Here is a 12,967-nt window from a genome sequence, read left to right as displayed (position 1 = left end):
GAATCCAAACACAGGAAGGTTTCCCCTGCTCTAACAACTGTTCCCTCTTTAGAAGCCCTTGGCTTTGGATCTCTTGGGCTGCCCTGCAGCTGAGGGTCCTGTGAAGGTGTCACAGGTTGGGGACAGAGGGCTGGATGTCTGCTGGCTCCCAGCCACATCACCACAGCACCTCCTGGCAGCCCTTTCCTGCACCTCACATCTCCTTTCAGCTCCCCAGAGCTCCCAGCACCCAGGAGGCCCTCAACAGGGAATCTCCCCCTGGATCAGGACCAGCAGTATGAAACTTCACCAACTGTTTTGAAAACCAGGGCTTTTTTTTGTTTGTTTTTTTTTGTTGGTTTTTTTTGTTAATTTTCTGGCTGGGGGCAAGGATTTCACAAAGCTTCATCAAGGGCAAACCACTTGCTAGCTCCAGAGGAGGACTCCACAGCTCAGGGGCAGTTTTCAAGACCACATCTGATAGAACCACCCCAGGCAGGTGACAGCAGAGTCTCTCCCACCTCCTCTCAGTGTTAGTTTTGTTGACACAACACCATCAAAGGCACCTTCCCCCAGCTCCCAAAGGGAAACCTGATCCTCCAACTCCAGCAGCTCCCACCCAAAGCATGGAGGGGACCTGGGGGGAAGAGCAGAGCCCAGAAAAACAAGGTGGGGGAGGTTTTTTTTTGTACATTTTACTGTGTTAAGGCTACTCGGGAGGTTTCGGGTGCAAACTTCAGGCTGAAGGTCTCTGCTCATTGCCAGGCTAAAGCAGAGAGGATGCAGCCACATCTTGAAGCTCTGACCGTGGACAAAGAGGATCAGAGCATCTAATGGACAAGTTTTGCCTCTGAGTCTCTTTTTATCCTAAAATCCTGAGAAAAGCTATCCCCTAGTATCATGGGGAACAGGAAAAGGAGAACCAGGAGGCTCCTGAACTCCCCTGATATGGGAGTGGGATACCACAGCCCAGCAGTGGGAAATCTCACTTTGTGATGAGGCTCTTCCCAACTCTCTTGCCTTCCCAGGGAGCTGTAGGGAAGGTGGGAGCAAAGGGAAGGATCAGGAATGGCTGGGGATGGTCAAGCAGAAACAACAAGGAGGATGCACAGACCCAGCTGATGTTCCTCTCCCTGCAGAGCCCTGGCCTTCAGGTTGTCACTCCTTTTTTTATAAGCAGAGTAAAAGACTCTTAAAAAATAAAATTAAAAAGCTTTCCATCTCTGTCCTGCAAGCCCCTGGGAGCACAGGCCTGAGTGCTGGCATTTAAAACAAGCTATTTCCCAGATTAGTGTAGGGCCAAGTGAGGAACCTAACCCAGCACGTACAGGAAAGGAGAAATTCTGCAGGAACCCCCAGCCTGGAACAGCCCAGGCAGGTAGGAGGGAGACAGCCTGGGGACAGCCTCTCAATCCTGCCTATAAATGATCCCCTCCAGCCCCAGGATGTCACAGACAGGACAGAGAGATGACAGTAAAGGGCCTGGGTCAGGGCTGGTGACACAGCAGCCTCTCCCAGGACCTGCCCCAGCAGCTGTCACTGCACAGAGATGGAAGGGATCTCATCAAGTGTTTCCTGCATGGAGACAGGAGAAACCTTCCCTGCCACCAGCACAGGGGATCCAAGGAGGAATCCTGGCTCAGCCATCTCCAGGTGTCAGCAGCCCCACACCAAGCCCTTCCCACGGGAACCCTGCAGCTCCCCCAATCCCCACCACGCTGAGTCCTGGGAGTCTCCAGAACTAAAGGAGTTTTGGCTTCTTCCCCGTTTCACAGAATCATGGAATGCTTTGGGTTGGAAGAGACCTTAAAGCCCCCCCAGTGCCACCCCTGCCATGCTCAGGGACACCTCCCACCAGCCCAGGGTGCTCCAAGCCCCATCCAACCTTCAGCACTGCCAGGGATGGGGCAGCCACAGCTTCTCTGGGAAGCCAGAGGGCTCAGCACCCTCACAGGGAAGAACTTCAGGCACAGGAAAGTTTCTGGGCAGCACCAGGACTCTGACACCAAAGCCAATCTGCCAGGCTCTGAGAGCTGATGAGTTACCAAGGAGGCAGAGACTGAGCCTTGCCTCCCCCTGGATCAAGACTCCAGCACCAACCACCTCTAGTCCTCCATCAGCTTCTCCTCTGTGCAGACAGGCAAAAAATTAAAGAAGTGCCCAGGCTAATTATGCAAATTGAGGCAAAGAAAGCATCCCCCACAGCTGGGGAGAGAGAGAGGCTCCTGCCTCCCAGGGACCACCTACCCTGGGAGAACATCACCAGCTTCCCACCTCACACAGGTCCATCCATCCATTATCATTCCCATTCTGCTCCAGTGTGCTAGTGAAGGGGTGGGAAGTAGCTCCAAAATGCCCAGAAGAGCTCGAGGGTGAAAGAGTTGAGGCATTCCTGTTCACATTCCAAAAATAGAGATCCTGCTGCCTTGCACCCTCCTTTGTAGGGTGCTAAGCCCCACCAGTAAAAAGAGCTACATAAAGCTGGGAATTAACTCTCTTATTCTGCTCCAGCCTAATAAATAGAAAGTCAGTGGCATTGTTTTAGATCTAAGGCAAGAATACTTTGAAACCTCAAAAATTAGTTTTTTTGGAAGCAATTATCTCCCTCCTCCATCTCCAAGACTAAAGCAACACAGGCCAATTATTTCTTTGAAGGTGAAATATTTACTCTGTGATGAAGTCCAGCAGCTCAGCCTGGAGATGAATTACCCAGCTCTGATGTCATCTAATGCCTGCCAGTAAGAAAACCCAAATGAAAACAGGTATGAACAAACAACAACAAATAGGGGGTGTTGTCTCCTGGAAAAGCTTTTCAGAGCAGGGGAAGCCAGGAAGCTCCTTCAGCTCACCAGACTCGTGCCCAAGGTATTTGGGGTGGCCCTGGCACCATGGTTCCCTTTAGGTAGCCCTACCCAGGTCTCATTAGATATGTCCTTGCTTAATGAGGGTGCAAGCAGAGTGTGATCAAACCTCTTTGAGCAAGAACTCAAGAGAAAAGCTGTTGTTTTATTCTGGAACAAGACCAACCCTCTCTTGAGTCTGTAGTGCCAGGGGCAGGAACTCCAGCTCAACCTCCAGGAGCAATTACCCCGCACACACAGTGAGAGTTCATCAATCAATGTCAGCTCTTCTTTTAAACCCACCCCCAAAAAGAAAAAAAAAAAAAATCCTTCTTGCTTTATTTATGTCTGACTCTCCAGTTTCAAAGCTCTCAGCTTTCACCCCCTCCAGTCACTATTCTTTCCCAGGCAGTGGGTGCCAAACCTCTGGGGTTAAGGGCACAAAAAAAAAAATAATAATAAAAAAAAAAGAATAAGAAACCACCAGGGGCAGCAGCGTGGGGTGACTCATCTCCTCCGAAGAGGGAGGAACAAGAGCACTCTGTTCATCCCAAGTTTCAGTTGTGATCCCATCTCCCTGCCCGGGACAGCTCGCCGAAATCTTTCCTCAGGGGATCTTCCCATGGGACCTCCCTCTGACACATATTCCCACAGGACCCATTCTTTTCAAGAGTCTTGGTCTGTTTTGTTTTTCGGTTTGGTTTTTTTTTTTTTTTTTGCTAGGGGAGGAGTGAGATTTTCCTTTTTTTTTTTCCCCTGACCCAGTGCAGACCCAGGCAGGAGGTGCAGTGGCTGCAGCGGTGCCGAGTCGTGCCCCGCATTCAGTGGGACGGAAGAGCTTGTTGGGGCTGCAAGAATAAATGGCCTGGGTCAGAGCAGAGGTCTGCAGAGCCTGGTATCCTGTTTATGCTGCCCATGGCCTCTCCTCCACCCCTGACAGGGCTGAGGCAGAACGGGCCTCAGCTGGGGTTTGTTTTCTTTCTCCATGTTAACTCCGGGACTGCTCACACCTCACCTGCAGGCACCCCGGGTGGATCAGCACATCAGGGAATAGAAAAGAATGGTTTGGGTTGGAAGGGATCTTAAAGATCATCCAGCTCCAACCTCCTGCATGGCCAGGGACACCTCCCACCAGCCCAGGATGCTCCAAGCCCCATCCAACCTTCAGCACTGCCAGGGATGGGGCAGCCACAGCTTCTCTGGGAAACCTGGGCCAGGGGCTCAGCACCCTCACCCCAAACAATTTCTATCTAAAATCCAACCTCAATCTCCCCTCTTCAAGTTTTAACCCATTTCCCTTGTCCTCTCCCTACCCCCCTGTGTCCAAAGCCCTCCCCCAGCTTTCTTGGAGCCCCTTCAGATATTGGAAGGTTGCTCTGAGCTCACCTGGGAGCCTCCTCTTCTCCAGGCTGAACAACCCCAATCCCTCAGCCTGGCTTCCCAGGGAGCTGCTCAGCCCTCTGAGCATTCCAGTGGCTCCTCTGGACACCTTCCAGGAGCTCTGTGTCCTTCTGATGTTGGGGACTCCAGAACTGGACACAGAACTCCAGGAGGGGTCTCAGAGGAGCAGAGCAGAGGGGGAGAATCCCCTCCCTCAACCACTCTCTGTGCTTCTGCTGATGCCCCCAGGACATGGTTGGGTTCTAAGCTCCCAGCACACACTCAGGGCTCATGCTGAGCTCCTGGTTCACCACCACCCACAAGTTCTTCTCCTCAGGGCTGTCCTCAATCCTTTCTCCTGTATTCTCCTGGGATTGCCTCCCCCCAGGTGCAGAATCTTGCATTGAACCCCATGCAGTTTGCACACCCCACTTCTCCAGCTTGTCCAGGTCCCTGTGCAGCCTGATCCCCAGTGAGCAGCCAGCCAAGTGGCACATGAACATTTCCAGGTGACACCTGGTCCATTCCAAGGCAACACCAGTAAGCATCAGGAGTTTGAAGGAGTTCATACAACAAGTGTCAGGCAAGAAAATGGAACTTTAAATAAAACCTGGAGACCCATAAAGCTTGGAGCAGGTGAGGCAGGGGGAGTCTGCACACAAGCAGACAAATCAGCAAGGAGCCCATGGTGGATGCTGAGCCCCTTTTCTTCATCCTGCTCTTTGTTACATGTAAAGCTTTGGCTACATGGATGATTTTACACTGATTCTATCCCCCCTCTTCCTCCTTTCCCTTCTGTTCTTCCCTCTCTTAGTTGAAATGCCAAGCTCTTGCTGGAATCTCTAGTTACACACCCCCTAAAGAGCTCCCCTCAATTCTCCTGCTTTTTTCCAAGTTATTTTAGTCCACTTCAGAAATATAAGGGAAACAAGCACACTGCCTGTGACATTCTGAGTACAAAACCAGTGTGAGAATTCACTGGTGGCCTTTTCCTGCCCTGCTGGGAGCTGGAGGACAGGAATGTACCTGAGCTTTCCCACGCTCTCCTGGCTGCTGCGGACAGCCTGCACGTCTCCTCCACTCCCCAAAATACCTGAAGTGGCAGCTACCAAAGGCATGTAAAACCCAACAAACCCCACAAAATCTCAGCTTTGGGACAACAGCTCTTATCAGCACAGGCTGTCAGTTAAGTGTCACTCATGCTGTCCCAGACAAAGAGGAACAACCCAGCACGGTGCTGCGAAGGAATCAAGGCTACAACCTGCAAAGCAGTCAGCTGAGGATAAAACACAGGAGAAAATCCAGAATCAGACCAGCCAGCCCTAAGGAAGAGGCAATTTTTGATAAAGCAGTGGGGCAGTGGGACATGTGCCACCTCTCACCTGAGGCCAGGGGCCGGATCCACTCCTTGCTGTTGAGGTCGAGCCTCCAGAGGTCGTTGAAAGCCGCGTTACAGCTGCTCTGTGTGCAGCCCCCAAAGACATACATGGACTGGTTGGCATCGTAGTAACATGCACCTGGAAAGAAAACACACACCCAGATCAGCCAATTCTCTGGCCTTTGAGGTTTGGGGTGAAAAACAGGATCATTTCTCTTTGCCCCTCCTGGGTTTCAGGCAGGAGGAAAGCAGGCAGCAGAACCATGGGCATCCCCGGCCATGTAAACCTCCAGCAAAACCTTCTGAGAGGATTAACCTCTCAAGCAGAGCTGCTCCTGAAAGGGCAAAGCAAGCTGCCTTAGGAGCCTGCAGTTAATTAGATCAGCTACAATTAACGTGCTCAGCATGCTTACCTTCTCTAAGCTCCTTCAGATGGTTTACAGGCTCACCAAATTACACTGCCAGTTGCCCCTGCACCTCCACCTGGTCCCTTATTCCCTTTTTCCAAAGCTGCAACTATTTCACCTTATCTCAGGCACAGCCTGATACCCAGTGAGCAGCCAAGCAAGTGGCACATTAACATTTCCAGGTGACACCTGGGTTTCCCTTGATACAAGCTAGGATCTAGGCCCAGTCTGGGGGGCTGGAGGTCCACGTTTCCAGGTGGAAAGAGCTCCCTGAAAGAGCCCACTCCTACCTGAGCTGATGAGATTGATCTGAATGAATGATCATACCATAAACCCAGCACATTCTGAGCTCAGCAGGGGACACAGTGAAGCCTGGTGGCCTTTGCTGAGGGTCCCATTGTCCAAGCAGAGGGAGTTGTGCAGACCCCCTGTTGAAAAGCCAGCAGCTCCCATGCCCTTGGCTTTTGGTGACAAGACCACTTTGCTGACCCCACAGCAAGAAGGGGGGACCTGGAGAGGTGGGATGTGACCACCAAGCCTTCACACAATATCCTGACTCCCAGCTAGAGTGCCTCCATCTCAACCCACACCTTGCCAAAGTCATTACACACCCTGCACAGCCCCGTGCTAGGGTGGGGATACATGAAACAGAGGTGGGTTGGATTTACCTGGGGTGGGACCGAGGAGGAAATAATGACTAAAAGCATTTTTACAGCTTTACCTACTCCTGAAGATTCAAACCTCTCTCTTCTTCTCATGGTAAGACCCCTTGGAGGCTGCAATGTCACCTCCACCCAGGGAGGCACCAGCTGAGTGCCCTGGGGACGTGCAATCCAAGCAACTCTGCCAGATTTTTCTACTCAACCTTTCCTGAAAAGGTTCAGGATCCTCAGAAATCTAATTGTGACAGGACAGGAGCCTCTTCCCTCCTCCTCCTCCCCATGCCAGGCAGAGCTTTCACCCTGCAGCTCAGTGATTACTTTGGAGGGGAGGTGGCAGCATTCTTCTCCTCTATTTGGATTTCAAACCCAAGCCAGGCAGGCACCGTGGCAGCCTCCTGACATGTGCTGTAATCCTAGGCTAAAATAATTGAAACTCTGCTCTCCTGCTTCTCCTTAGCCAGCCCTCTGAAGCTTCTGAAACTGAGGAAGACATTGGTTTGGGGGAAGAAAATTAGGGGATGTGGGGAGAAATGAGGGGGGAAAAAGAAATTAGGGGGTAGGGAAAAGCACAAGTGAAAAGTCCAGTTTATAGCAGGCTTGCAAAGGTAAATCAGGGAGGAGAGTGAGAGTCCCTGGTGCCTTTTGCTCTTGTTTTGGGTGGCAAAAGAGCAGCTAGAGGCCACTGGAAGGATTTCTAGGTGGGTTTTCCTTTTTAAAACTGAAGTCCCAGTAAAAATTCAATGTGTCCCAGAGTTCCAGCACTACAGAGCTAGTGTATCTTTGTAACTGGAAATGAAGAGGATAAATATTTCTGCTACCCAAATAGAACATGAAGCCAGCTTGTCTGGAACGTGTTCCTGTTTCCCCTCTGTGATGCAGCAGAAACTTTCACCTGGGTGTGAGAGAACTGAAATAAATACCAACTGGGAAGGGAAAACTGAACACAACCATGTGAGAATCAAAAAGCACCAACTTGTTAACTCTGAGTACATCAAATAAAACCCATCCGAGTCCAAGGGTCAGATTTTCCCCATTGGAAAAGGGGAAAGAGGCAGCTTGGCTCCTGAAACACCACTGCATGGCTAGAGAGACCACCCAGCAGCTGAGAGCCCTGGGTGCTGGGACAGGACCCTGCCCTGCCAGTGCCACCAGTGCTGGAGGTGGAGCTGGTGGCACCTCTGCCTCCCAGGTGGGGTTGGGTTTGGAGGGAACCTCTTCTCTCCAGGTGGGATTGGGTTTGGAGGGAACCCCTCCTCTCCAGGTGGGATTAGGGTTGGAAGGAATCCCTCCTCTCCAGGTAGGATTGGGGTTGGAGGGAACCCCTCCTTTCCAGGTGGGGTTGGAGAGAACCCTTCCTCTCCAGGTGGGATTAGGGTTGGATGGAACCTCTCCTTTCCAGGTAGGATTGGGGTTGGAGGAAACCCCTCCTTTCCAGCAGCACCCAGGAGGTGGGGCTGCAAGCACCCACCCCCAAGCTGCAGCACGATGCAAAGGTGCCATCTGAAAAGCCCTCTCTCTCTCCACATCTTCAGGAGGAGAGAAAACCCCCAAACAATCCCAGATCTACCTCCTGATTGTCTAAAATATTGTTTCACAGCTCCCTGCAGTGTAGGGTCTGAATGCAGCCAGAAGGTCACAGGGATCATTGAATGGTTGGGGTTGGAAGGGACCTCCAAAGGTCACCCAGCCCAACCCCAGGGACACCCTCACCCAGATCAGGGTGCTCAGAGCCTCCTCAAGCCTCACCTTGAACATCTCCAGGGATGAGGCCTCAACCCCCTCCCTGGGCACCCTGTGCCATTGTTCCACTGCCCTCCTGGGAAAGAAGGCAGTGATGCAGTGAGCAGAGCTGGGTGATGGGAAGTGCAGAAAACAGCCCACCCTGTCAAACAAACAACATTCCAGCTTCCACCTCTCCCTTGCCTTTCAGGGTAAAGCCACAAAATTGCTTTAATTAGTCACTGCCTTGGTGCCATCTCCCCAGACTGCAGGGACAACAAAAAAAATAAATAAATGAGTATTTCAGATTAGTCAGCCTGCCATCAAAGGATCAATATTCCTGGCACAAGGGTCTGCATTCCTCTGCTGCTTTTCCCTTCCTGCATTCCTCAGCCTTCTGACATCACCTCCCCACTGGGGGCAGTTATTTAACCTCCTGAGTCACCCTCCTGCTATGATGTCTGCAGGGTCACACGTTAGGGCTAGGCAGAGAATGAGGTGACTACTGCCAACAGCAGGTTTCTATTTCTTCCTCTAAATTTGTATCTTAAAAAAAAAAACAACCCAAAAAACCCCAATCAGTATCACCTGATGTTCTGCAACTCCAAACCCTTCAGCAACCCCCCAGCTCATCCATGGTTTATCAGTTGCTGGAGGATCAAAGCCCTTGCCCAAGGCTCCCTCCCCACGAGGTAACAGCAGCTCCCATTAATTATTCCTTATCAAACAGTTTTTCTCTCACTCCCTTCAGAACTGGTAGAAGAACATTGTGACCTCCAACGATTTGAAAATTCTCTGGCTTGTCCCTTCATGCTCCCTGTGAGCATTTCTGGGCTATTTCTAATAAATCCTGGAAGACAGACAGCCCATACCACTTCTGTGATGCCAGTTACTGTTGTCTGTTGACTTCAACAGACTCATGCCTGGGAGATGACATCTGCCCACCAAACCTGGCAAATCACTCACCCCTACAAAAAAGGGGGTTGTGAATCCTCCCCCTTTGCCTTGGCTCACTGCATCTTAGGATTTTTAGGTCATAGGTTTTAGAGATTTGCTCTGAATTCCAGTAATTAATCATTTGTAGCTGCAGATTCATATGGGGATCCACCCACAGAGGTTCAAGGCTTTGTTGTAGGGAAAGCAGATCCCACAGATCCAGAGAACTGCTTAAAAAAAAAAAAATCAGTTTAAGTCAGCAAACAAGTTAATCCAGATCAGCTTTCTGTGCATCAAATGCATTAATAATGCTTCTGTAGCAACCAAGGGCTGACCAGAGCCAGGACACTGTCAAACAGAGAGACAGGTTACATGCTCTGAGGGAAGTGGATTTATTTAAAAAAAAAAAAAAAAAAAAGCATTTTGCATGGATTCTAACAGTGACATGCTCAGAGGGGGCCCTGGGGGGCAGCAGGATAAATTCAAAGTACACAGTGGGCTCTGGTGCAATATTTGGGCCTTTTTCAGGTAGTTTCAGGTAGCCTTAAATCTCACCAGCTGCAAAAATCAAGGGGAAAAGATCTGTAAATCTGCAAGTCATTGACTAACACTTTACTAATACTTTACTAACAGGGCAGCTTAAAACCAGGCTCCAAAGAGTGGTGCCTTTTTGACCCCTGGGGAGGACAAGGCAGCCTTTAAAGAGCCCAATGACTTCAGCAGAGCCTCCTGCAGTGTCTCCTGGCCTTGCCTTGGCAGCAGAGGCTGTGCCTGAGCTGCTTCATAAATTATTCCTGGGGAATATGAACATTTTATGCTTGCTTGCTCCTGGAATCATACAGCTCACCCCATGTTTATTTACCTTCAGAAAAACAAGCTCTGCTCCTTGGAAGCCTCCCACAGGGCTCAGGCACAAAGCCACAAGGAGGGAATTTTTTTGTCCCGTTTGTCACCTGGCACAGAGCAGGCTGAGGCAGCTCCATGCTCCTGCAGCCCAACCAACCAACCAACCAACCAACCAACCAACCAACCAGCTGTCTTTTGAGACTCTTTCCCTCAAGGGAAATAAGTTTGCAGTTCTCTTACTAGAAACTTGGAAGCAGGGCAAAGAAATTCACCCAGACATTAAGCTGCATTGCTGACCCAACTGCTCACTTGGATCAGGAAATGCCTGTGCCTCAGTGCTTCTCATGGCAGCTCTGAGCTTGGTTTTGTGCTAGGCCTCCTCCAAATGATGGCTGGAGGAGGTTGCCCAAGTTGCCAAGAAGGCAAATGGGATCCTGGCTTGTATCAGGAGCAGTGTGACCAGCAGGGCCAGGGAGGCTGCACCTCTGGTGGCCTCTTCTCCCCAGTGAGAGGACAAGAGGTAATGGGTTCATGTTGCACCAGGGGAGGTTCAGACTGCATATGAGGAAAAATTTCTTCACTGAAAGAGTGGGGAAGCATTGGAACAGGTTTTCCAGGGAGGTGGTGGAGTCACCATCCCTGGGGGTGTTCAAACAATGTGCAGAAGTGGGGCTTTGGGAGGTGATTTGGTGATTTATGTGGTGTAGGATCCAGGTTGGATCCTGAAGGTCCTTTCCAACCATGAGGAGTCCATGATGTTACTCCCAGAGGCAGAAACTGTGGCTGCAGCCCACATCCCAGGGGTTCTGGGGATGAGTGAGGGGTGACAGTGAGGGGTGACAGTGAGGAGGAAACCAAGCTCAGCCCCCAAGGGGAAGCATTTAAAATCTGCCAGACCAGGAAGCAAAAATCCCTCCCTAGCTCCACTGAGCTTTCCCAGGAGCAAGCAGCCAAACCCCAGCACAAGCAGCTTCTGGCTCTGTCATTCCTGTGCAAAGTGGCTGTGGTGGCAGAGCTGGGTGTCCCTGCACTGCCTGGGACACAGCCACAGCCAGGGGTGGCTGTGCCACTGCCAGACCCCAAACACCACAGGGCAAAACCTTCAGCTGCAGCTTCCCCACCCCAAACCAGGAGGAGCAGAGCTTTTTTTGCAGCTTCCCATGGCAAATCCAAGCTTTCCCCAGCAGCTACTTACTGTGGGAGAAGCGTTGGGTGATGGGGGTGCCTGGGTAGGGGTAAGTGCGACTCTCCCACTGAATGTTTCCTTCTTGCACTGCTTTGATAAAGCCATGATAACACTGATGGGCCACACCTAGGGGGAAAAAAAACAGGCATCAGCAAAATTTGGGGCATGTTAGGAACAAAACTCCCTGCATGGTTGCACAAGCAGCATGGCAGCAGCCAGAAAGAACCCTTCCACTTAGATTATTGATAGGCTGGGGGGAATTCGGAGGGTTAAAGAGAATAAAGAGCAGGGATGAGGAAAAGGGGGGGAAATCTGCAGGGTTCTCTGAGCTGGTTCATCACATTTCCCATATTGGCAGCTTGAGCTTGGTAAAGCAAAGCCTCTGTGCAAGGTAAGCACACGTGGTGCTTGGCACTGCTGCCTTTCAGCCTCCTGTCCCCTAACACATCCCTAAGGAGGAGCTGCCCATCCCTTAATGGACCTTTGAGGACAAATAAGGTGCAATAATGCACTTTTAAGGGCATGCACACAGCTGCTGCACAGGAATCTAAAATAAATACATGAGGGGACATGGGTGGTAAAAGTCAGCATGTGTCTTTGGTGAAAATATCCCTCCCTAGCCATGTGAGAGGATCTGGCTGATAACAGCTCCTGCCCCAGAGCTGCAGTGAATTCCGTGTACAGGGTACATGTGGCAGTGCTGAGGGGGGCAGAGGCTGCTCCCCAGGGACAGAAAAGGCTCTGCTGAAGATTTACTACTCCAGCAGCTCAGCAGATGCCTGGTGGCACCCACAGCCCTTGCACTGAAGATGCCACAACCTGTCAAGGTTTGGGTTTTTTTTCCCCAGCCTCCAAGAATTTGCTTATTGAAAGCCCCATGCCAGGAACATCCCCACTCCAGGATATAAAGCAGGAAGTTTTATTTAAAAACTAGAAAAAATGAAGCCCGGGGTCCTCAAGCAGCTGTCCCCAAGAGTCACACAGGAAATGCAGCCTCAGCTATAGGATTTCAGAGCAGATGTATCCTGACAAACAGGAAAAAATTAACCAGAAGAAAACAAATCAAGCTTTTACCTCGGGTGACCTCTCTGCTCCGTGGTGTGCAGGTTAGCAATTACACTCCCTTCTATTTTTATTTTTTTTTTAACATTCTTTTGCTATAATTGCCAGAAAAATGGCATGGCTGCCCAGCACTGCTCATCCCCTGGGACCTGGACAACTGACCCCAAGGCCAGGCTGTGCCTCGGGCTGCTCATCCCTCTGCTCCAGGGATGTTTCCCACAGTCCCTTTTGGGGTGAATCACTGGGTGTTTGGGCACTGCAGCTGCATCCTCTGCATCTCTTAGAGCTGCTCCAGGAACAAGCAGGCGTGAGAAAATGCACTCAAGCAGTGACTCAAGGGCTAAGGACACCTGAAGAGCCTTGCACCAGGGCTGTGGGTTGCTCCTGGCCCAAAATTATGCTCTAAGAGTCATTTTGTGCAATGCTTGCTGATGCAGTAGCTTTGTGGGGTTTTTACCCTCCAGCCTGCTCAACTCCAGGCAAGGCAGAAAACACCTGGAATCCCAGCAATGCTTTCAGGTGTGTGGAGAAATCCACAACTGAGTCCTTACCCCATGTGCCTGCTGAAGGCA

At 50.9% G+C, this 12,967-nt stretch overlaps 1 protein-coding gene across 2 annotated transcripts in view; it reads right to left on the bottom strand.

Annotated features, from left to right (window-relative positions):
• The window catches only part of FBXO42 (F-box protein 42), a 48,341-nt gene that overhangs the window by 19,220 nt on the left and 16,154 nt on the right, over positions 1 to 12,967 (bottom strand). For both annotated transcript variants that reach the window (XM_030463701.1, XM_030463700.1), the window contains exons 3-4: positions 11,343 to 11,459; positions 5,582 to 5,716 (exon numbers count right to left, since the gene is read on the bottom strand). In XM_030463701.1, the coding sequence (XP_030319561.1) occupies positions 5,582 to 5,716; positions 11,343 to 11,459 (252 nt within the window). The remainder of the gene's footprint in view (positions 1 to 5,581; positions 5,717 to 11,342; positions 11,460 to 12,967) is intronic.

Source organism: Calypte anna, chromosome 21 (genome assembly GCF_003957555.1).
Source record: "Calypte anna isolate BGI_N300 chromosome 21, bCalAnn1_v1.p, whole genome shotgun sequence".
NCBI lineage: Eukaryota > Metazoa > Chordata > Aves > Apodiformes > Trochilidae > Calypte > Calypte anna.
The sequence above is the reverse complement of the archived record's forward strand: the minus strand, read 5'-3'. Positions and strand labels throughout refer to the sequence as shown.